At 47.3% G+C, this 23,506-nt stretch overlaps 4 protein-coding genes across 5 annotated transcripts; 3 read left to right on the top strand and 1 right to left on the bottom strand.

Moving 5' to 3' along the window:
- Positions 1-236: 236 nt before the first annotated feature.
- LOC135819360 (ribonuclease H2 subunit A-like) lies at positions 237-21,143 on the bottom strand. Of its 2 annotated transcripts, none has more exons than XM_065332553.1 (8): positions 20,941-21,143; positions 20,571-20,765; positions 19,813-19,884; positions 13,007-13,133; positions 3,889-3,976; positions 2,714-2,939; positions 1,702-1,825; positions 237-953 (listed from the first exon to the last, which is right to left on the bottom strand). In XM_065332553.1, the coding sequence occupies exons 2-8, from the start codon at positions 20,722-20,724 to the stop codon at positions 791-793; spliced, it is 954 nt and encodes a 317-aa protein (XP_065188625.1). In that variant the 5' UTR covers positions 20,725-20,765; positions 20,941-21,143; the 3' UTR covers positions 237-790. The 2 variants fall into 2 exon arrangements, with proteins under 2 accessions (XP_065188625.1, XP_065188624.1); XM_065332552.1 differs by having other exon boundaries at positions 20,945-21,142.
- On the top strand, positions 5,709-7,628 carry LOC135819359 (E3 ubiquitin-protein ligase TRIM56-like). The gene is made up of 2 exons (XM_065332551.1): positions 5,709-7,384; positions 7,497-7,628. The coding sequence occupies exons 1-2, from the start codon at positions 5,907-5,909 to the stop codon at positions 7,507-7,509; spliced, it is 1,491 nt and encodes a 496-aa protein (XP_065188623.1). The 5' UTR covers positions 5,709-5,906; the 3' UTR covers positions 7,510-7,628.
- Positions 15,741-18,233, top strand: LOC135819357 (uncharacterized). Its single transcript, XM_065332550.1, has 2 exons — positions 15,741-16,082; positions 16,311-18,233. Exons 1-2 carry the CDS (start codon positions 15,900-15,902, stop codon positions 18,174-18,176), a joined length of 2,049 nt encoding a protein of 682 aa, XP_065188622.1. The 5' UTR covers positions 15,741-15,899; the 3' UTR covers positions 18,177-18,233.
- A 135-nt stretch (positions 21,144-21,278) lies between the features above and the next one.
- Positions 21,279-23,180, top strand: LOC135819356 (thymocyte nuclear protein 1-like). Its single transcript, XM_065332549.1, has one exon. It carries the CDS (start codon positions 21,298-21,300, stop codon positions 22,093-22,095), a length of 798 nt encoding a protein of 265 aa, XP_065188621.1. The 5' UTR covers positions 21,279-21,297; the 3' UTR covers positions 22,096-23,180.
- Positions 23,181-23,506: the final 326 nt, after the last annotated feature.

Raw genomic sequence — 23,506 nt, 5'->3', positions numbered from 1 at the left:
GTTATTCGCGAGTTCTCAATATATCCGCAGTCGTTAATAGCGAAGTTGACTGTACCCCTGCCAAAAATGACACAAAATATTTCCCCACAGGTGAGCCCATCGCAGCTCAAGGTAGGAGTTGCACACTCCTGGCCATGCACTCTTGACACTAGCAAGAGTACAGGAGCTCATCATTCTACTCTTGATACTACACGTACTAACTAGCTATCCCCACACATTACGAATGCGAACAAATCTCAAGGAATGCAATCGGTCCAATGTGATAATTATAAGAAACCTAAACATGCAGCCAGCTGCAGACTAGCCAGCAGGCCAATAAAACAACAATAACAAATTAACAATACGAGTAGCAACAGGAAGCGAGTAGCAGCTCATGAGCATGGAGTATGTAGTATGTACACTGCACACAGAGCAGGGCACACTTGAGCAGCTGCTGAGCATGCACTCATTGCATGTCAATGGTGACCGTGAGCAGTTCCGAAGCCTTCCAGTCCACACACACACACTCAGCACAGCTCAGTGCATGTGTACACTGCAGCAGCAGCAAGCAGCTAACAATATGAGTACAGATGTAGCCGTTGCTCGCATCGTGTTGCACAAGTAGGAGTGTGCGATGTGCGACCACTCCCAGTAATTACAGGTAAAGATGGAGCAACAGAACTCAATGCATATCAGCTCTTACCAATAACAAGAAAGACCAACACTGCATCATCCCGCAGAGCGTCCAGCATATCATGAACAAGTCTTACTCCAGAGACTGAATGCACAGGGGACTAGCACCTCTCGCTGGTTAGAATGAAGACACTGGCTGCAGGTGACGCTCGTCAAAGAACCGATGAGGTTTCGGCTTCTTGGCGGCACCAGCTTGCGGAGCGAAAAACTGCGTCAGCTTTTTGGTCTTCTTGGCCGCTCTGGCCTTGCTCTCATCCTGCTCATCATCATCATCATCCTCCCTGAAACAAGACGCACAGGCAGACAGAAACAACGGTCACCAAAACTTGAACATGGTCCCTAACTCTACAACGTCCTGCATTCTGTGTGAGAACAACTGGCCACACTGCTGTCTACATGCAGTTTGAAGAGTACACGAAACCCAGAGTGCGCAGCTCAGATGGGTTGCTGTCACGTTGAGAATCCTGGGTTACATTGTTTTAGCGATATAGTGCATACCAGCAGGATTCAAGCAGATCTCCTGCTGCACAACTGCAGCTCAGCTGTACGCACTACGCCACTTCCCGCTGCTTACGCGCATCCATAAAGCCACAAGCTGCACAATCCGGGTTTCACGAACTCCTGGTTCAAGCACTTTGCAGCCACATAGATTATTGCAGACAGCAGTAGCAAGGAATGTGTGTACGTAAGTACAGTGGAACCTGTCGAAGACGACCGCTCAAGGGACCTTCAAAACGTGGTCTCTGTTACCAGGTGGTCTCTTTATCCAGGGTCATTTGACTGGAAATAGCATCTCTTGCTCCTGGTTTCAGTGGTCTTCTAGGACAGGTGGTCACCTTGACAGGTGGTCACCTTATCCAGGTGGTCACCTTATCCAGGTGGTCACCTTATCCAGGTGGTCACCTTGACAGGTTTCACTGTATGTGAACTGTATACTAAATACAACAGGCAGCAATATCAACACCAACAGATACCTAGCTAGCAGAAAGGAATATCATGGCACGAAAACGAACACGAGAGCTCGCTAACCATGTGACGGCGGCCGCCCTGGCGTCCAGCAGATTATCGCAGGTGGACCAGCTGAAGCGTATAAACTGAGTGAAGCCAAACGTCGGCTCAATGCACTTCACCAGCCAGTCCTTAGTGTTTGGATCTGGAACACACCGGCAACATCAACACCGCGGTTAATTAGACTTGGTGTGTGCATCTTGGCACACTATCACCATCAGGCTAACTGCTAACTGTAATGCACAGAAAGCCGCACCCGGTACTACATACACAGTAGTAGCGGGGTGGCGACAGCAGATATCTCTTTCCACATAGCAATAGAAAAGCTAAGTTACAGCTTACTGTAATTTCACACATTTTCGATACTTTCGGTGCAGCTGTTTCATACCTAAAATTAATTTCAAAACACCCAACAACCAGTAATACACATAATCCAATAGGGAACTGCTTCTAGGTACCTAAAACTTCCGTTCGCCTAACCTGGCCTTTTGCCCTCATACCGAAAATATTGAGCACCGAAAATTTCTGAAATTAGCACACCCTGCCTGTCTACTACAGGCTTCAGAAACAAGGGCAAGAGAGAGAGAGAGAGAGAGAGAGAGAGAGAGAGAGAGAGAGAGAGAGAGAGAGAGAGAGAGAGAGAGAGAGAGAGAGAGAGAGAGAGAGAGAGAGAGAGAGAGAGAGAGAGAGAGAGAGAGAGAGAGAGAGAGAGAGAGAGAGAGAGAGAGAGAGAGAGAGAGAGAGAGAGAGAGAGAGAGAGGATCACCATGTAGTACTCTCGCACAGTCCAGTGACAGTACAGGAGAGGACCGATGTGCGGAGCCATGCAGCCACTCAGTTGCACGACGGCAACAATAATAGCACCGGTTACACTGCATTACACTAACAGTATTGTATATACATGTATGCAATGGCTATTCATGAACACACACGCACACACACACCACCACCACCACCATATCAACAGCAGCAGCAGCAGCAGCACCACCACCGCCACAACAGCAACAACAACACAAGCTTAGAGCCAACCAACCTGCAGGGTACCCAGAGCCATAGTTAGCCGTTGAGAACGTTGGCATTTCGTTAAACTTCCACGACTTGAGAACGCGATCACGCACGACCTTTGCACAAATACTGGCAGCAGAGACGATGGGAAACTTGGCATCAGCCTTGGCGGACACGGTGATGTTGACACCCGGAAACTTGGCACTCAGCATATCCTGGTACTTGGCAGGTGGTCCAACAGTATCCACATACACCTGCAAAGTACAAAGTCAAAACACGCATACACGGTGTATGATCTATTCATGTTGACGACACAGTAGAATTCCGTTACAGTGAAACTTCAGTAATACGTACCTCCAGGGGACAAAAAGATCTGTACTACATAGTCGACGTGCTCTATTCCAAAGGTCACATGATTGGAGAAGATGTAGGGTCCTCAACAAATACTTATATTAAGTTTTTTGACGACCCTACATATCCTTTTTGCAGTGATTATGCCATCCTATGCAAAGAGAAAAGAATGCTCTACCCAGGGCACTTTTACACAGAAGCTTCTCTCTCCCTCCCCCTCTCCCTCCCTCCCTCTCTCCCTCTGTCTGTCTGTCTGTCTGTCTGTCTGTCTGTCTGTCTGTCTGTCTGTCTCTCGATGGCCTGTACATGTATATGACGTGTTAAACGGTATTTTCAGCTGCTGGACAATTTCAGACGTTCAGATATAAACAAGAAATCTTGTTCAGCGAATTGAAAGGGGAAGTACAGCATAAACAAAATTTACCGCTTGTAGTGGTCTGGGTGCCGAGTCGAATGGTATTTGGTCCAAGAAAGCTACAATGTTCCGCTCGTGCTACATTCCCAAACAATGTCACGCGCTTCCACCCACATTGGACAACTGCACTCTACTAGATTCTGATCGGGATTTGCAGGAAATTTCACAGGAAAGATCACGTTGTTCCTACGCAAGCACGGACTTCTGGACGTTGAACCGAATGGTGCTGGTCCAAGAAACGTTAAAACTGACTCCCAATCACACGCGGGCCCATACTTTACATCAGTCAATGTAGAAATGCACATTGGACATACATGTACATGTACAATGCACACACCCCACCCCCACCTTCTCCCTTCCAGCAAACACTGGTGCTGCAAATGGAGAGCAAATGAACTGACTGACAAGCACCACTCTCCCTAGAAAGGGAAGCTTACCTCTGACACATGAACACCTTGATCAATAGCATACTGGATCAGGCCAATTGCTGACGTATGCGAAATAACATTCAAACTGCACTTGGACCTGACAACAATGCACAAAAGCATGTACAGAGAAAAAGACATTGAGTGGTAACTGGTAACAGCTATATCAGACTAGCCATACCCACATCCATCATCACTTTGAATGGCTGGCTGGTGATGAGAATTGACACCATCTTCATCACTCTACAGGAGCTAAGGCAGTCTGCCAAGCGAGAGGGCAGGAATTGTCCGCGCTCATGGCATCATGGCGAGAAAAACACACAGTACAACAGTGACAACTACATGCCATGTACTACAGCACTCAGCAATAGCAGAGTGATGATTTACAGTCCATTCAGAAAAGGATGAGCACTATCTCTGGCTAGCTCCCGTATTGGGTGACTTTTTTGTGATTTTGTCATACACGACGGTGCAGTGCTGCGAGATTTGAAATTTGAAACAGGGTCCAAAAAGGTACCTCAACTGGGGTTCGAACCGCACAATGTACTGTTCTGCAAGTAGAGTGAACGGCCTGGAATTTCATGGTTTTTCCCAAAATAAGTGCTTCGGGGCAAAACCCGGTCGAAATCCTATTCTTGTTATGGCTTGCTTTTTGGAGAAATAGACTTCAGAAATATAATTGGAAGAGCATTCCACGGGGGATTGCCAAAGAAAATTGTGAAAAACTCAAATTTGACCCGTTTACGGCCAACAGCTAGGATAACATCTTTTTTTATGAATGGACTGTAGAAATCCACCAGCCATTATAGTGGCAGAGAGACTCGTGAGCATTGCTAACTTCACTACACAGCATTCAAGCTGACATTCAGCAGCCACAGTTACACGTCCACTGTATATGGCAGGCACTAAATCTGCGGACAGAACTGTTTCGTCCTTTGTGGACTCATCAGCGCAGCACAGAGAAAATGAGGCCGAACCTGATACCAATTTTCCAAAGCCAGATTTAAACCAGGCCCGAATGTACCTTGCCAGAGTGCTCAAACTGGCAAGTCAGTAAGCACCAAAGATAGTCCATTGCCAATGTCTTGATATTGTCATGTTGATGAAAACACCAAGTGAATGAAGACCAAAGTAGCGGTCAGAAAAGTTGAGAAAACTACCTTCACCAAAAATAATGACTTTTGTTGGTGTTCTTTCTTTTTAATTTCAGTCAGTATGGCAACTGTACTTCGTCTTGAAAATAAATAAATTATTATCGAGTACTCGATATCACGCTTGATAGTTTTTCCCCGTTGCCCCAGTGTTCCCTGACAAATTGTCCTTGTGAAAGTTGAGTGTGCGACGTGGTGACTAATGCTATTGGTGTGGCATGGTACTGTGCATGTGTTGACAGTTGACACCCATGCTAACAACAACAACAACAACAACAACAACAACACATGCATGCATGCATGACATCAGACTATACCACAATTGAAGGAGACAACACTGGTATACTAGAAATATTTGATCAACCTCATCCACCCATCCTACAGTGTGTGTAGAGTGTGTGGTGTGCCATGCCCCATGCTCACAAGTACAATGTGTGTAGAGTGTGTGGTGTGCCATGCCCCATGCTCACAAGTATAATGTGTGTAGAGTGTGTGGTGTGCCATGCCCCATGCTCACAAGTACAATGTGTGTAGAGTGTGTGGTGTGCCATGCCCCATGCTCACAAGTACAATGTGTGTAGAGTGTGTGGTGTGCCATGCCCCATGCTCACAAGTATGGGTAACTAACCTGTCACATCACATGACAAGCTCGAATCTGATGACAGAAGTTTGTGGGCAAAGCTCCGTGTGCAGCAGAAATCGGGGTGTTGAGCTGTCTGTGGGACAAGCAAGGCATGTCTCTGACACACACTGCATGCATTTTGTGCCTGGTTTTCCTGTTCGGATTTTTTGTTTCTTTTAGAAAGTCTTTCTGGTGCACAGTCGGTGTTTTAGATTTGGGAACTTTGTCTTGGGGGTAGCCTAACTGTTTCATCAGCCATGTCCAGACCAGAGTGTGGATCCTGTAGAAGTAGTAGTAAGCATGGCAAACTGTTGAAGTGTTTGCACGCATTGTGTGTGGAGTGTTTGGAAAAATACATCAGTGGCAAGGGCTCTGTGGGTTGTCCTGAATGTGGAACAACCACTCCAGCACCACAGAGAGGTGTTCCCTTGCTGCAGTACCTGCCAAATAGTGATGTTTCCAGTGATGGAAATGAGGCTACTGCTAGCACACAGTCCAGAAAGTTGTGTGATGAATGTGCTGAGGATACTAGAGCAGTGGCTGTTTGTATGGACTGCGGTGACAGTCTCTGTGCCATGCATGCCGAAGCACATCCTGCATCTCGCCGGACTTACAAGCACAAGGTTGTGCCACTCAGTGAGGCCGTGGAACATACAGGTGATAGAACATTAGCCAGCCAGCACAAATGCTCATTCCACCCCTCGTTTGTACAGTGTTCGTATTGCTTGAGTTGTGAGCAGCTAGTGTGTAAGCAATGTGTAAGCAGTGGTGATCATGCTGCTCACAATGTGCAGACTGTCACTGATGCATCTTCTAGCATTCGCCAGTCCTTGAAATCCAAGCTGACTAACACATCATGTGGAAGTGGCAGTGTTTTTGACGAGTCGATCAAGAAGTCTGAAGCGGCACTGAGTGGACTCCGGGATGAAACAGAAACTGTGTCCTCTCGTATCAACGATGTTCTTGGTGGGCTGAAGAAATCGATTGAAAAACGTCAACAGGAGCTTCTGGATGAGGTGGATCGACTGCAGTTGTCACATCTTCTTCCCCTTGAAGAGCAGAAGCGGCAGGTACTTGCTGGTGCCTCGTATAGCAAGAAAGTTCAACATCTGGCAGAGAACTGCAATGAGGATGTGAATTTCTTGAAGATGAGTAGATGGCTGGAGGACGCAGCGAAGAATGCTGTGAGTGCGTCCGAGAGAGATGTGACTGTGTTTGCTCCGGGAACTCTATCGTTTTCACCATACCACGTTGAGGAGCTGACTGCAGCCATTGCCAGAACTGGTGTGGTGAGTGACATTGGTATGCTGTCATCGGAGAAGAGTAGCATGACTACTGCAGCCAGTGTTGAGGAGGGAGACGACCTTACCGTGATCATTGAGCCGAGGAACGCCCACGGTGATAGTCTGGCTGTGACGGAGGCACATTTGTCTGGTGTTCACGTTGAAGTAACATCTGCGGACAACACCACCGACACCATTCAGCCTATGCTGATGCCCGACAGTAGTCCTAATGAAGGCACTAACATGATTGCAACGTACAAGACGACCGGAAAGAAGGGTTCAGTGCAGGTATCAGCCATGATTGGAGATCACCATGTAGCTGGAAGTCCTGCAATGGTTACCATCGTGGATCCGCGACCACAGTTTGATCCCAACCAATGCCATGCTGATCTTGCACTGTCAAACAACAACCGTACGGTTACTCGTGGAGCGACTTCTACCGGGAACTGGAGGTCAGTATGTGGCGTGAGGAAATGGGGTAGCGGCAAACACGAGATATCCCTCCGTCTTGATCGCATCACTGCTGGTAACGTTAAGCACATGTTATTCTTGTGTAATGCCCAGAGTCCACGACTAGACACATATCAAAGAGGAATTACCACATCGTTTGGATGGTACAGCCACACCACAAGTGATTCTGGTAACTGGACAGGCAGTGCACTGGGTCAACCATGGAGAGCCGGTGATATCATTCGCATGGCATTGGATTGTGACAATCACACGTTAGTCGGTCATCATGAGCGTACCGGAGCAACCGAGACACTGACCAACGTGACAGGTGAACTCTACCTCTACATCAGCCTGCTTTGCAGTGGAGACGAAGTTACTATTTTGTGAACTTGGAATCATCGTGCACGATCCTAGAGTGTAGAATTAGTTTGAGAGGTTCTCACAAATTCCAACTCTTTTGTTTGTATTACATTTTGTATCCAAAGTGACTCTTAACCAGGCCTACATGTACATGTACTTAATTTTGATAAACTTATAACCTATAGAATTATTATGGCGTAATTTTCCCTTCTCTCTCACAGTCTCAGGTAGTGGAACTGGTACTCCCAGTCCTTGCTCTTTGTCTACTCTTGTATGTACTCTGGTGCCTGGACCATGACAAACAGGTTTTTGTTCTTTTATCGACTTTTTACCACGTGCACTGCTGTCACATGTGTTTGCACTCCTGCCATATGTACTTGCACTGTTTTGCCCAAGATTTGGATATTGTACACTGGAGGTTTTCAGCGGTCACCTAGCATTGTGTTGTGTGCTCATGAAACCCATTGTGCGCATGTAATAGGCGACAGTGTGTTGTTTTAGCTTTTGCCTTGTTTACTACTGCAGCCTCGTGTTATGTTCAGTTCTGCTGCACCGTTCTGCAGCCTCGTGTTATGTTCAGTTCTACAGCACTGTTCTACAGCCTCGTGTTATGTTCAGTTCTACTTCACTGTTCTGCAGCCTCGTGTTATGTTCAGTTCTACTGCACTGTTCTGCAGCCTCGTGTTATGTTCAGTTCTACTGCACTGTTCTGCAGCCTCGTGTTATGTTCAGTTCTACTGGACTGTTCTGCAGCCTCGTGTTATGTTCAGTTCTACTGCACTGTTCTGCAGCCTCGTGTTATGTTCAGTTCTACTGCACTGTTCTACAGCCTCGTGTTATGTTCAGTTCTACTTCATTGTTCTGCAGCCTCGTGTTATGTTCAGTTCTACTGCACTGTTCTGCAGCCTCGTGTTATGTTCAGCTCTACTGCACTGTTCTGCAGCCTCGTGTTATGTTCAGTTCTACTGCACTGTTCTGCAGCCTCGTGTTATGTTCAGTTCTACTGCACTGTTCTGCAGCCCCGTGTTATGTTCAGCTCTACTGCACTGTTCTGCAGCCTCGTGTTATGTTCAGTTCTACTGCACTGTTCTGCAGCCTCGTGTTATGTTCGATTCTACAGCACTGTTCTGCAGCCTCGTGATATGTTCAGTTCTACTTCACTGTTCTGCTGACTGTGTTCTGTTCAGTTCTACTGCACTGTTCTGATGACTGTGTTATGTTCAGTTCTACTGCACTGTTCTGCTGACTGTGTTCTGATGATGTCACTACAAGTACATGACTGTACTACTTCAATTGCATTCTGCTTTTTCAGCATGTATAGCACAAAGACTGTTATGACAGTAATGTACCTGTGATCTGCTCTCTTATGCATAATGTCAGCGTCGGTGCATCCTGCTTTGGGACTAGCATAATGTCAGCGTCGTTGTATCCTGCTTTGGGACCAGCACACGTTCTGAACTCTTTCCATTGCATGAGGATCCTTTTAGATATTGAATCCCTTGTGATCTCACCTTCTCTTGCATTGCAATCCTTCCGACCTAGGATGTTTGGATTAGGGCGGTAATAGTTAAAGAAGTTGCTCCCTACATTGGAGGTCACACTATTTTGTGATTGCTCGCTGACTGACGGACGCTCCTTGACTGACTCATTTTGAGCTGTGGTGCGATAATCAATTTCATCCGGGAAGTTCAGCTTGTGAGAATACCGTGTCTCCCTGAATAAAAGTGGCGCCCTTTTACACTTAACTTCAAGGGGCAAAGAATGGGGTGCGACTGGATGTACTGCAATCCAGCAGCTGCCTTGGCGTACCTTGTGACTTCATTTTGAATTGTGTGGAAGAGGGAGAGAAAGAGGATGAGGTGGATGAGGAAGAGGAGGATGAGGATAGTGTACTTGATCTAGAGCTCACGTATCTCATTTGATCCATTGCACATGTTCAATTGCTTCGAACGCTCTCAAAACAGGCTACAGTGTTTACACACACACACACACACACACACACACACACACACACACACACACACACACACACACACACACACACACACACACACACACACACACACACACACACACACACACACACACACACACACATACACATCACGCGGATAGCACCACTGCACAGATGCCTACAGTGTGCAGTACACTCCTGAGATTTGCAACATGCTGTTCATGTCACATAACGCCGCAGTACGTCTGGCAGAGGCATAGCTCAGCAGCCTTTAGTACGTATGCGCGCGCCTTTCTTTGCTTTGTTTGCATCTCTCGCACGACCATATCACATGTGAGCGGCTTCAACGTTTGCAAGTGGTGTACATGTAGGTTATGTGCGAGCTGATTGTCATGTTGATGATCACGGATACTTCAGTTCTAGTGGCTTGTACAGTGGAACTCACTTGGTACGTACACCGATAAGCCACATACTCTTGTTTAGTACGGTCATTGTCCAGGGCACAGGTGTACTGAATCTACTATCTAGTGATCCATACAGAAGTATGTTTGGACAAGAAGTACAGTCAGTATCGCCTATACCGGCTATAGTGATCAATTTCTCAAATTCATTTTCATTTGCCATCACTAAGTATACACAGTTATTGCGTATAGTAATAATGGTATTATTCCAGGGTAATCGTCTATAGTAATATATCGCCTATAGTGATCAAAATTCATATTTCAAAAGACCTTTATAACATTATTTTTGCATCGGTTATAGTGATTGATGTAAAATCAAGTGGTGTCAGAGGAGAACAGGGTACGTGTTACTTCTTCGTGAAGAACTTACTTGTCCAGTGTTGTTTGGTGAGTTCTGCTTGTACAAGCTGCCAAATATGCCTCCATCGCGAGGAAATGCTCATGTCATGTGTCAGGAGCTGTAGCCAGCTATGCAGTGCGTATGTGCACAGCGCCCTGAGTCGTTTGACACCACACTCGCATACATTGCATGCAGTATCGAGCATAGTAATATATCGCTTATAGTGATAAAATGCTCAAAATCAAACACCAACGCTATAGGCGATACTGACTGTACCTTGGATACTAAGAACACTTTCCCGCCCATGGGGTAGGTGTTGTCAGAGTTACCGCGAGTGCGTGATGTACTTGGTCCGACTTTTTAAAATGTGCGCTTCACTTCAAAACTCAAGCATTTGTACAAAGGAGCACCTGTACTAAAAAATCAACCAAGAGACGGTAGATAGATAACTACTGTGTCGTTTCTTGGCCTGACCTTCTAGTTTTCATCGCTGCTGGTGTCTCAGGGCGCATCTGCAAGTGCGTCAACCTGTAAAACGTCGACATTTTTTTCATCTCCTCCAAGCTACACTGCGCTTCTTTGATTTTTTCACTCCATAGGCACGATTTACACGATCGACTTCGCCTCCTCCTCGTGCAGTACGACTACCAGAGTGGTGGCTGTAGGTGTTTTCGCCTGAAGCTCCCACGACACCTTCAAATGAGGCTAACAAGTAAACCACCGCGCATAAAAAATCACTTCTGACCACCGTGTACCGCGCGCGTAGGTCTACTGAGTCTGATCTGTGTCGACATGTCATGCAGTCAGACCATGCGTGCTCTTCCCTGCCTGTTTCACGAATCCACTGGCCCCGGAGACTGGCGATCTTGTGTCGCATCGCGATCGCGGCTCCGAGGACTCCGCACCGTATCCGCCGGATAATTCACCCTTTCTGCGCTTCAGTTTTCCAGCCAGGTTGTCGCCTGAAAGTCGACCTCAAGGCCGGTTATTTATTTCGATCAACTTCTCGACGCGGTCGACGATCACTTCTGTGATCTTGATTCGTCTGCCGCCACAACGTGAACGACTGCGAGAGAGATCAGCAAACTGGACGGAGCGATGCTGGTGCTTTCTGCACGAGTTTCTGGATGACGCGTTTGCTGAAATTCTGTCAAGGAAACAGCGATTGCAGCGATTTCAATCCGCCAGGAGGCACTCGAGAACGATCGCCCTGGAGGTTCTGGTACTCCGTGACAATCCCCCATCGCAGCGGGGTGTTGATTTCAGCACCAGGCCTTCTCTGTGTTGCGCGAGAAGCAACAGGAGTCCTCTGACGGCAAAATTTGGACGCAAAATGCTCGAGTCGACTTGGATCCCGAGCCGCTGCCTCCGTTGGAGTTGGAGCCATTTCTTCTTCAACATCACAAATTGACAACTGAAGGATAGTGTTAGGTAGCTATAAAGTTTATTCCGTCCTGAGATTATTTGAATTTGTTTGGTTGACGTTCGAAGCGAAACGCACATTTTAATAAGTCGGACCAAGTAGAGATATGGTTTGCACACTGAACACAAGACATGCTGTTCCGTCTGCAAAGGTGCTCAATTTATCGCGAGTGTGTTGCTGTGACTTTATTGTGAGAGTGCTGTCTGACTTACTGGCAGTAGACTGTACACTGTGCAACAAAGGTAGTGTTGGATAAAGGAAAGCCTCACTCAAATCTCAAACACGACAGCTCCATGCACCACCGCCCCATTATCGTACCAATGCCACAAATCTAAGTTACAGCCTAACACAATGACTTCGTAGAAGTCGAAGAAAAGAGCGCTAATGTCATTGGTCTACTCAAGCTCAACTGCTGAGGGGTACATTCCCCGAAACGCTGTGTATTGAGCAGGGAGTGGTGCTTTCTTGCAGGTTTGCCGAGTGGAAGGTTCGGTGGACTTCTCGTGTACTCTGGATGGAAAGTCGTGAGTCAGTCAAGTCGGCAGAAAAGCGCGAGCTCCCAGGTAGGGAGCAACACACAATAGGGAGGTTTAGTCCCACGTAATCCGTGGGTACTTTACGTGTGTGTACCACGTGATACTCAGTGACCCACGTACAGACGTTTTCTGATTCACGACATACCGTGTATGGAGGTTCACCCACGTTCCGCCAGAACGTGGGTGAAAATCAGAATGGAGCGCATTGTGCAAGCTGTGAGGGTGCTCAGCTGAAGAAGTTTCCGAAGCACGAAATCAAAATATTCGATGAGCTTCTTAGGCCCGGGTAGCTTCGTCTTTGACCAGGTTTGGGCCTTTCGCTTCATGCTTTTGTTTGTTCCGTGTGACTAAACACAACATTGCAACGTGGGTGCCCTTCATCCACTTTACGTGGATCACCCACGTACGCGTTTCCGTTACGTGGGAACTAAACCTCCCTATTTCCTCAAGTGGAATAGAGTTGGGGATTCCTGCACACCAAAGTGAGACAGGCATGCCAGGACAGCACACTAGCCATAGGAGAGAAGATCTATCAATGTACACATCTCACCGTTTGAGCATCTGTGTACTGATGTAGTTTGGTGAGATGATCTCCGTAGCCCAGCTCAGCATGTCCGTTGCTTCACAGATAGATGTCAGCAAAGTCTCTCGTTCCTCTTCCTTCAGCGTCTTGGAGTCTGAGAAGCGTGATAAGCACATGTACGTACACACACACACACACACATATGTACGTACACACACACGCGCGCACGCACACACACGCACATGCACACACACACACACTTGTACGTGTTGCTCACTGCCAAAACTGGTCACGTGGGTCTCCCCGGGAGAGGGGAGAGAGACTCAAAAGGAATCTTGGAAAGATGACTCAATTGGCTATTGAACCGCCCAACAGCCGACACCCCCTGAAATCCCAAAAACTCTGGGTGGACTTGAAAATGATCCCACTTATGGGCTCACCACACCTCAGTAAGTGGGTGAGGACAAGGTGCAGAAAAAGGATTGACGGCATCAGGGTATCCGTCCAGGGATCCAACTGCAGTTACCCCTGCCCCCAGTGACGGTAATACTTGCTACTAGTGTGGGTGGCTAAATCAGAGTGGATCTGATATAAGCTTCACTAGCACAATTGATTACACAAGAGTTAATCTAGCCGGAAGCAGTCCATGGTTAACAGGTATGTATACTTCAAATAGAAAGTATATGAACCCTGGAACCAACAAAGGTGGCAGGTACAACATTACACCTTCAAGTAGCCGAGCCCGTTGGCAACAGACCCAACACACAGGCGCGTACGCAGGGGGGGGGGGGGGGGGGGGAGGGGTTCCCGTTGCCCGGAACCCCCCCCCCCCCCAAATGTTCCAAACGAGCAACATTTTTGGGCACATTTTGGTAGGGCGTGCGATTGATCTGACAAGAATGCAAACTTCAACAGATCGTAACTCAGTCAAATCTGGCTCATTTCCAACGATCCAAATATCCAGGTCGAATAGAAAACTCTCAGCTGTCGGTAGAAACAGTTCGCGAAGCGCTGCGAGCAATAGTTCTTGAGATATAGCATTCGTAAGTTGAGCCGCGATCCCGGCAATTTCCAAAGCGCGCAGTGCGACTTGAGTATCAAGAATTTGAGACTATTCGTCACATTGACTTGCTCAAATTTGCAGGGGCTTCACTTGTGATATTCTCAAAACTCGAAACTCTGCGATCGAGAAAAACGAAATCGCTGGAGCAGGATGCGTTTGGGCCTTTGCGGCATTTTTGCACCGTTGCTGCACTCTATACTAGACATGGTTAGCATTTTATCGTTCACGCTATTTCGACGGTCGGCGTGTAGAGGGCGAGTCTACTGTTTTTGATGTGTTTTCGAGACACGGTTAGCAGTTCGGCTTCTGACTCCTGACGCAACGATAGACGTGTGAGGTAACCCTAGTTAGAATCTTACCGTTTCGTTCTCCCACTAAAAAGAGCTTTCTATCGTCGAAACGGCACCAAACAGACGGTATTTTGGGTTTGGGGTTCGAGTACCGTTGGATCTGTAAAATGCCATGTCTACACACACAAAAAAACGGTGCAGGCCGACCGTCGAAATAGCGTGAACGGTAAAATGCTAACCATGTCTACTATAGCTAGCGCTGGATACAGGTATAGTGCAGCAGCATAGCAGCTGGTCCGGCTGTGGCCGGATCAATGCCAAAAGTGCCCAGAATGCAGGATTTTGCACCCTAGTTAAAAAAATTCCCGGGGACACTCCCGACCCCCATGCACCCGGACCACCTCCACCAGCGGTGCTACCCGCCTGCAATGTCCTGGCTATCATGGTCGCTATCATCACGGCTGTTTTTTTACGCGAATTTGAACCATCTAATATGGCGTCGCCAAAGGGCATAAAATTCAACAATTTATAGTTGTATTTCCGTACGAACGTACGACACCGTGGTTGAATTCGGCCTGTTATCGCTTTGTTATGGCCAGGATCGCCTTGACCTAACGATTTTCAGATTCCACTCGAGTTCAGCTTCAAAAGGATACCACACACAACGGATGTTTCTTCGTCTTCCTTGCGTTGATGGCCCAGAGTTTTTCTCCTTCGTAGCTTGCCGACTTTGAAAACTGCCTTGATTAAACCCCCTTGTATACCCTTGTTCGATTTGGGTACCGCTTCGTTCGATTTGGTGTCGTATAGGTAAGTGTTTATAGGACCCACAGAAGAAATTTCGTGCCAATACGTGCGTGGAATACGAAATACGTGCGACGAACGTATTCACGTTTTTTGAATTTTTGAATTTCACATACCTAGTAATTTCCCACTATCACTGCTGAGTCGTACTCGTTCTGTGCTACTGTACAGTGGTCGTTGGAAATGGAGGAGCATGTGGCGTTTCTTCAGGAGGTCTGCCGTATTGGAGGCAGAAGATTTTCCTCCTTCAAGCAAAAAACACGCTACAGTGTAGACAAATATGGTGCCACACTGAAAAAAATTCATAACATCGACATCACCTTGGATAAGCCAGATATCCACCCACGCTACATTTGTGCGACTTGCGCACGTGCTTTGGAAAGAGCAGCACAGAAAGCAGAGCACTGTGGTGGTGGTTGTGGCCCACCAGTGCAATGGGAAACCCACAAGCGTGTGGACTGCACGTTTTGCAATAAACACACCGCAAAGAAACGAGGGATTCAAGATACTATCAAGAAGCCGTCTGTGTGCCTGCGTGGTGCAGCCGCAATATCCACAACCACCCACAGTAAAGAAGATACTAGCAGGGAAGTAGAGAGATGAAATAAAGAAACGAGCATGCCCACACCACCGTGCAAGTACAGCACTCACTCCAGATCGATTCATTGACAAGAATGCAGTGCACATCTGTGAAATATGCAAGCATGCTGTCGATGGTGCAATAGAAACGCCATGCTGTGGGGATTTGTTCTGCGTGGACTGCATGTGCGAGTGGCTGGAACGCAACAGTGTCTGCAAATCGTGCCATGAGCAGCTGATGGCATCACGGCTACGCCACCCGGGCAAAGCGCTAAGCAAATCAGCCAACAATATATCCATTCGATGTGATCACTATGAGCCATCTCTCAAGGGCTGCCCTGACGTTGTGTCTCTTCACAGACTACAGGTAGGCAGCAGTTACACTAATTACTATGCTAAGTTATTGTGTATGGCAATGAGTTGCATTAATCTAGCTGAGTGAGCTGCATAATAAACAGTTTGTTCCTCTATTCAAGTCGCTGATTGCAGTGAAAAGCTATGCCATGTACCACATGAAGTACTAGCATCACACGGTTACACAAAGTAGAAACTTACACCAACAAAGCAATGGGGTCTGTCCATATTGTTCTTGCAGGAGCATGTTCAAGAGTGTGCATTCAATCCGCAGAACACACGCATGAAACCTGTCCGGTCAGTTCGTCCATCATCCGCCGTAGCCGACGTCTTGACGGCATCACCTTCAAAACTGAAAGGAAACATTGCCACTAATCTGACTGCTCGTCTAGTCACGGCACGCGTTGAGGAAGGGAGATTAGAAGTGAAGACAGGAGATGGAGGAAGAGGCAAACCCCAAGTGTACCAGTTGACACCAGAAGGTAGCGTACCCTCCACTGAGGCATCGGCCTCGACACTCCGTCGGCGAGAGGCTGAACTCACCCGCATTGCAGAATCGGTATGCGGTGGCTCTGACGGCGCACGTGTTCAGATGATTGCTGGACTGAAGCGCCTTTCGCTATCTGCACAGGAGCAGCTCCTCCAAGATGCTGGACTATGCAGCAGCACGCCAGCTCCTGGAACGGCTTTGGCTATTAAAGCTGATCTGCAGCTCCCCTGGGCAAAGCTGCGAAAACTGAGGCAGTGGCTGAAGGTGATGGGTATCACCCTAGAATCGGAACAGCACGTGCGCGAGTTCGTAGCTAGGACACTGCCAAAGTATACAGCGCTTGACCTACCCTTCGCCCAAAAGGATGGAGAGATGTCAATGGCAGCAGCTGTATTCTTCCCTGACTTGATCAGCGTTGTTCTTCACTTTCTGGATGTCCTGAAGGAGAGTGATCGGCTATCATGGCATTCTGGAGCTATCCCCGCATCTGAGATATGGTTAAAAGTCGGTGGCGACCACGGTGGCGGAAGTTTCAAATTGAGTATGCAGATTGCAAATACTGACAACCCGAATGCCACGAGGAACACGATCCCAGTGCACATCTTCAACGAGAAGGACAGTGCAGCAAACCTGGAGACAGCGCTTGGGCAGTACCGCCCCCAACTGGAGCAGCTGCAGCTGACCCACTGGGAGGGGAAACAGATACGCGTCTTCTTGTTTGGAGACTATGAATTCCAAACGGTCAACTATGGTCTCTCTGGAGCAGGCGGTCTGCGTCCATGTCTCCACTGCCATTGTCTGAAGACGGACATGGCTCGTTGCCAAGAGGAGAGATGTAGCGAGGACAAGCGGCCGCGCTCACTCCAGACCCTCGCGCATGACCATGCCAAGTATGTTGAAGCTGGCTCGAGGCTTTCACATGCAAAGCATTTCAACAACGTCATCCGCCACTGCATTCTGCCAGTACCGATCAGCAATGCGATCATACCGATTCTGCACTTGGATCTTGGAATTTTCAAGTGGATGTTCGATGCCATGTTGAAAGAGATCCGTGAGCTCGACACCCAGATTGCTGCTAAGTGTGCTGCCATTGATAGTGACCCGGCCGCATTTTCGAAACTTTGCCAGCTCCATGCTGAAGTGCGGTCTGTAGAGTTGGCCATGAACGATGCCGCTGTGCAGAAACACACAATTCAGCAGCAGTTGCAATTCGTTGCACTTCATGCGCAGCAACACGTGGACCAGGATGTCGTGGGAGTAGTTGCAGAATTGCAGCAGCTCCACCAGACAGCTGTACAAACACACGACCTGCACAGCACCAAGCACACCAGGCTGCTGAATGACATCCAGAAGGTCACTGGCAGTAAGGGTTTTGAAGGGCCATGCTATTCCTCAGTCGAACCCGTCCTTCAAGACCACCTCATCAAACGCCAAGTATACCACAGTGGTTCCTTCGTTGGAAATCATGTGCATCGAGCATTGCAGCCCACTGTTGTCACTGCAATAACAAGTGCCCATGTTCCTGTTGTCCAGACTCGCTGTCCTGAACTGCTGCAGAACGCTCAAGACATCTCGAAACGGTATGAAGGCCTGATGACGGGATACGCCTCTTGTTGAGCTGATTTTTCGCACTGCAATCAAATCAGCAACGACGACATTGCGAGGCTCCAGAAGAACACCGATTTCATGACGGCATGCAGGGAGGAGATTGAGGAGATCGCCCACTTTCACGATTGAAAACGGTGGCCCAGCAACACCTTCTGACGACTACGAAGGAAGCCAGCACGCTTCTCCCGACGGCTAGGAAGAGAAAGGCAGAGGAGGAAACACCACCAGGAAGCTAGACTCACTTCGGTAAGGCAGTGTAGAATATTCGTCAACTACTTGCTGTTATTTTTTATCATTCTCCTTCCTTGATCGTCGACTCGATATGTCGAAAGTCGACACAGTCTCAGAGTTGAGAGTTTTTTTTTTGTTCCAAATCGACCCCGAAGCCGGTTTATCTAGGGACACCACAGGGGTTTTACATAATTTGACCAAAATATATAATATCGTTTGTTTTACAAAATATTCCGGGAAAACCACGTTGAACGCCGCCATATTGTAATCTGACAGCACGCGAGCAGCCGTGTCATGTGCGACCTCATTCTCTTCCTCTCGCGGATACCATTCCACTTTTAGGAAGCCCACGATTATGAAGATTGAGTGAGTAGAACTGAAGTTATGATCCAAGGAACGCGAACAATGCATAATTTTGAAATTTAAAAAAAAACACATTGTTCGTAATTCGGTTGGAAACCCCCCTTGAGGTGACCCTGCGTACGCGCCTGACACAATCAGGCATAAGTGTAGCCACCAACCAAACTAGCTGGCACACACACACACACACACACACACACACACACACACACACACACACACACACACACATGTACACACAAACACAGACCACACAAAGGTGTTTCCAGTATCAAGGGAAGGCAAAACCAAAAACCTCCCATAATAGGATAAATGTACAAATGAAATCGGCAGACTTGCAAATGTGCAAGTAGCCTATAAACCCACCGTACCAAGAACCAAGTCGTAGTCTCTTGAAAATAGTCACACTTTCATAAGGGCCCCCACACACATTATAGATAGAGAGAGCAAGTTGAAAGTATGGGAGTGCGGCAACTTGGGACGCATATAGCACATCTTATTATTATTGCATGGCCTCTTGAATCGTACGCAAACAAATTGGTTGTAGCGAGGTGCCTTCTACTGGAGCTGAACCCGAGAAGTGTAGGCTCTGCTCCAAAAACAGTGGAGGCAGCGGACTGGAATTTCCGCTGCCGAGGTCATATTTCCACATTCCAAAGTTGCCAGTTGCATCAGCGATTCAGCCACTGTCAGGTGTCTGTGTGACTGGGCCCAAACAAGGTCTCCCTAGATGCTATGACTGCCTGATATGCATGTGCAGCAGCAGCACCCTGTAATACATAACATATGTCATGATGATGTATGACTGCATGATGATGATGTATGACTGCATGATGATGTATGATGATGTATGACTGCATGATGATGTATGACTGCATGATGATGTATGATGATGTATGATGATGTATGATGATGTATGACTGCATGATGATGCATGATGATGTATGATGATGATGTATGACTGCATGATGATGTATGATGATGTCATCATCTTAGGAGTCATGGTGCATTGCTGAAGGACATTCAAATGAACTGTACAACTACCGTCTCTTACCGGCAAATCCCATTTCGGCCAGTCGCTCGTTCATAGACACTGGACAGAAGGCCGTACCGTATACCATAGGTCCTGTATACGCACAAATAAACAGTGCAACGCCATCAAAACATCATCACGTGCAGGTGCACCGACACACACCCATAGAACCCTAGCACACACATGTGTACTAGTCCGAGGACAACAGTGATTCAGGATCCGTCAGATATGCTGGCCAAGACTCGTACCTAGATGTGCAATCGGAATGGGGGCCACTTCACATGTTGGTTCAATATCGGGACAGGCCAACTCTCTGAAGATCCTTGGGAAGTTAGGGAGTAGGTTTCTTCTAGGGTGTGGGCACATTGCATCCCACCTGACCCCCTGAACTTTTGATCTTTGCCCCACACCTACGTATGCATGCATGGTTCCAGTTTAAATTTCTGGTAGGTCTAACGTGTAATGTTAGCAGCGTATGCAGGATAATTGACAAAAACAAAATGTGCGGTACATGTATATATAAACAGAAAGTTCAAGTACATGTACAAGTTTCCCTTATTTCGTGTTGCCTCTACGAACAATACCTTTTTGGACAGACAAGTTTGTAACGACATGTTGCGATCTGGACTAAAATTATACATGTACAGGTAATTCCATTTGTATGACGATATAAAAATGGTAGAAAAGACGTCTATCATTAATTTTTACCAATTTAAATCAAACAAATAAACAGCAGTGAATTTGAACAGCAGTCATGCAATAATTCCAAAGTTCCTTACCCAACACTGGTCCTCTACCAGCTTCATCGATACCAAGGCAGCATGGCTCATTCTTCGTAACTTCAGGAATTGGCCAATCCAAACGCAACTTCCCAGAGTTGTCAGCATGAAATTCACTCAAATCCAAATCGGTTGTTTCGAGTTCTCCGGACATTGTTCTACGTGGCTCTGAACAAACGGGGAATGCTGAAGACTCTGAAATCGTCAAGAACATACAAATTGTGCAAGAAGGTCACGAATCACAATTCAGGCACACTACAACCAGTGAAGGACTTCAAAATCAACACAGTGAATGCATAGCAATACATGACTGTAGTAACATCACTAAAACAAAACTTTTCACCAGGTTACATACAAAGTACTTCCTTACCGGCCTAGTGACCAGTCCCGTTGAAGAAGTCACGAACAGGTGAGGATATACTCCGCTTAGTGGATTATCATTAATTTTATCCAGGTCCAAGCTCACCCAAATTGTCAAGAGAAATTCGAAACAAACACAGAACTCGACGAACAAATCTTGTACAAAGCAGGTTAGGTTTGGTGGGTAGATCTACGAGCAAGCAGGTTCCACATGCACAAGCAAGGCATTTCCCGGGTTCTATACTTTATCAAAATCGAAGAATCGCGCCAAACACCATGGAAACAGTACACTTGTGCTTGTACACGTGACTAGTGCAAAATATTGAAATAACAGAACCAGCCTCGAAGAAAGAATCAGTTTGAAAAGATGAGACTGATTTCTCGCAACTATTTTTCTATTGTCAGTTCTCAAATAGCAATAGGTCAAGCTCACCGTGTTATTGCTTCATCTAGTATGCCGAAAACAAGGGCGAAAACCCAAGCTACGAAAAGGAAAGCCTCCCAAGAATCAGATCCTCCGCCGAAGCGAGGAAAGAAATCCGAAGAAAAAGATGACGACGCTGTAGCACTTGCAAAGGACAAGAATCCACAAAGCAGCGCTGCAGTGTCCGCAGTAGCAAGTGGCAGCAATGGCGAGCAGTGCTGGCTTTTCAAATCTGAGCCGGAAAGCAGAGTGGAGAATGGTGTGGACGTGAAGTTTGGCATAGACGATTTAGCCGAAGAAGCAGATCAGACGGCTTGCTGGGATGGAGTTCGTAACTACCAAGCCAGGAATTTCATGCGTGATCGCATGAGAGTGGGAGAGCTGGGGTTCTTCTATCACAGTAACTGCAAGGTGCCTGGAATAGCAGGTATAGTGCGAGTTGTGAAGGAGGGCTATACAGACCATACACAGTTCGATCGCAAGGACATTCACTACGATCCCAAGAGCAAGAAAGACGCACCGAAATGGTTCATGGTTGACGTGCAGCTGGTGCGCAAGCTGAAGCGGTTCGTGCCGCTCAGCGAGCTGAAGGCAACCTTTCAGAAGCATTCTTCATCCGGTGGTCCCCTTTGCAAGCTCGCACTCTTCTGCAGTGCCCGGCTTAGCGTACAGCCAGTGACGAAAGCCGAGTTTGATTACATTGTCCAATTGAGTGACACTGACGCTGAACAGGATGAATAGTGCCTACAATAAGGTGATCGCTTGTAAGCTACTTGTACAGTCATGCAAGTGATCAGACAAGATGTGTTCCTGTCTCCATATCAACGCCAATCAGGATACACAGCATCCCGGACTCTGCCCTCTGACTATGATGTTGATACATCACACACCTACACTCACATACACTGTAACACACACATGCACACATTTACGATGTGGGTGATGCTGTCCTGACTGCAACCATGACCATGGTGATAGTCACATGACAAGCATAGTGTTCATTGCAGCAACAAAGTCCTCTAGTGCATGCCCTGTGCCAGCTCGCCTATCAGCTGACAACCTGTTTTGGCATGCGTGTTTGCAGGTCCTGCGTGGGCGGATTGCAAAACCTCGATGAAGCATCAGTGGTTTTGTGCTCCAACTAGGGTGTTGCATACCACATGCACATACCTCTGTGCCTATGGTTTGGTGTGTTCTGTCAAACGTCGGTGTGCTGATGCCGCTCATGGTGAACTGCCCATGATGAATGTTTTGAGTATCGTCGATACATGTATTCCCTGCGCCTATAACCGTACCATCTATGCAGCGTATTCAGTGTGTGATGTAGGTGAGGTCGTCCAACTGGCCAAGTCTGCAAGGACCACACTTCTGAGTGTGTTGAATGGAACTGCATTGCGCAACGTCCCAACTTGCATTGTAGTGTAGCGTATGCCTCTGCTGGCGTTCTGCTATGTCTGTGTGTCTTTACTCGTTAGTAGAACTGCATGGACTGGTGCACATGTCCATGTATATCTGCACACTTACTTGTGTTTCGCGTGGTCTCCACCGAATAATACCGGTGTATTCTTGGCCAAACCGCTTCACTGCTCCTAGCTGTACTTGTGCAGGATTCACACTATCCTCCTGTGTATCTTGGTGACATGGTGTATTCTGTGTTCAGTGTTTTCAGTGTTGTGTGCTGCAGCCAGTGACATGTATTTGGCGAGTTGCTGATTTAGACTGTAGGGTTTGCTCTTTGCTTCCGTACTGGCGGTCTCTGTTCTTGAAGCGACTACATGTCCTCTCATTCGTATTCTTTTTATCTGTTTTATATTAGGTGCTCCAGATCTGTGTTTCATGCGTGGAGGTGTGCTCGCGCTCATGTTGTGGTGCTCGTCGTGTTTGTGCTGTGGCAGACACTTGGTTGCAGGTGTGTGCTGCTTTCTTATTCCAACAACAAGCAACGGCCGTACTGCGCAATGCTCAAAGAATGTAATCCTACTGGTCTACATGTAGTGGTACGGTACTGCCCGGCGCTGAAGAACGATGTGCAGATGAGTGAACACTGAACAGGCTAGAATTTGACCAGGCACAGAATTCCTGTCTATACATGGTGGCTCGACTACGAGTGCTGCTCAGTGAAATCCACTTATTTTCCACACCTGTGTACTAT

The sequence above is a fragment of the Sycon ciliatum genome, chromosome 6 (assembly GCF_964019385.1).
Source record: "Sycon ciliatum chromosome 6, ocSycCili1.1, whole genome shotgun sequence".
Classification (NCBI taxonomy): domain Eukaryota; kingdom Metazoa; phylum Porifera; class Calcarea; order Leucosolenida; family Sycettidae; genus Sycon; species Sycon ciliatum.
This window is presented reverse-complemented; position numbering and strand designations above follow the sequence as displayed.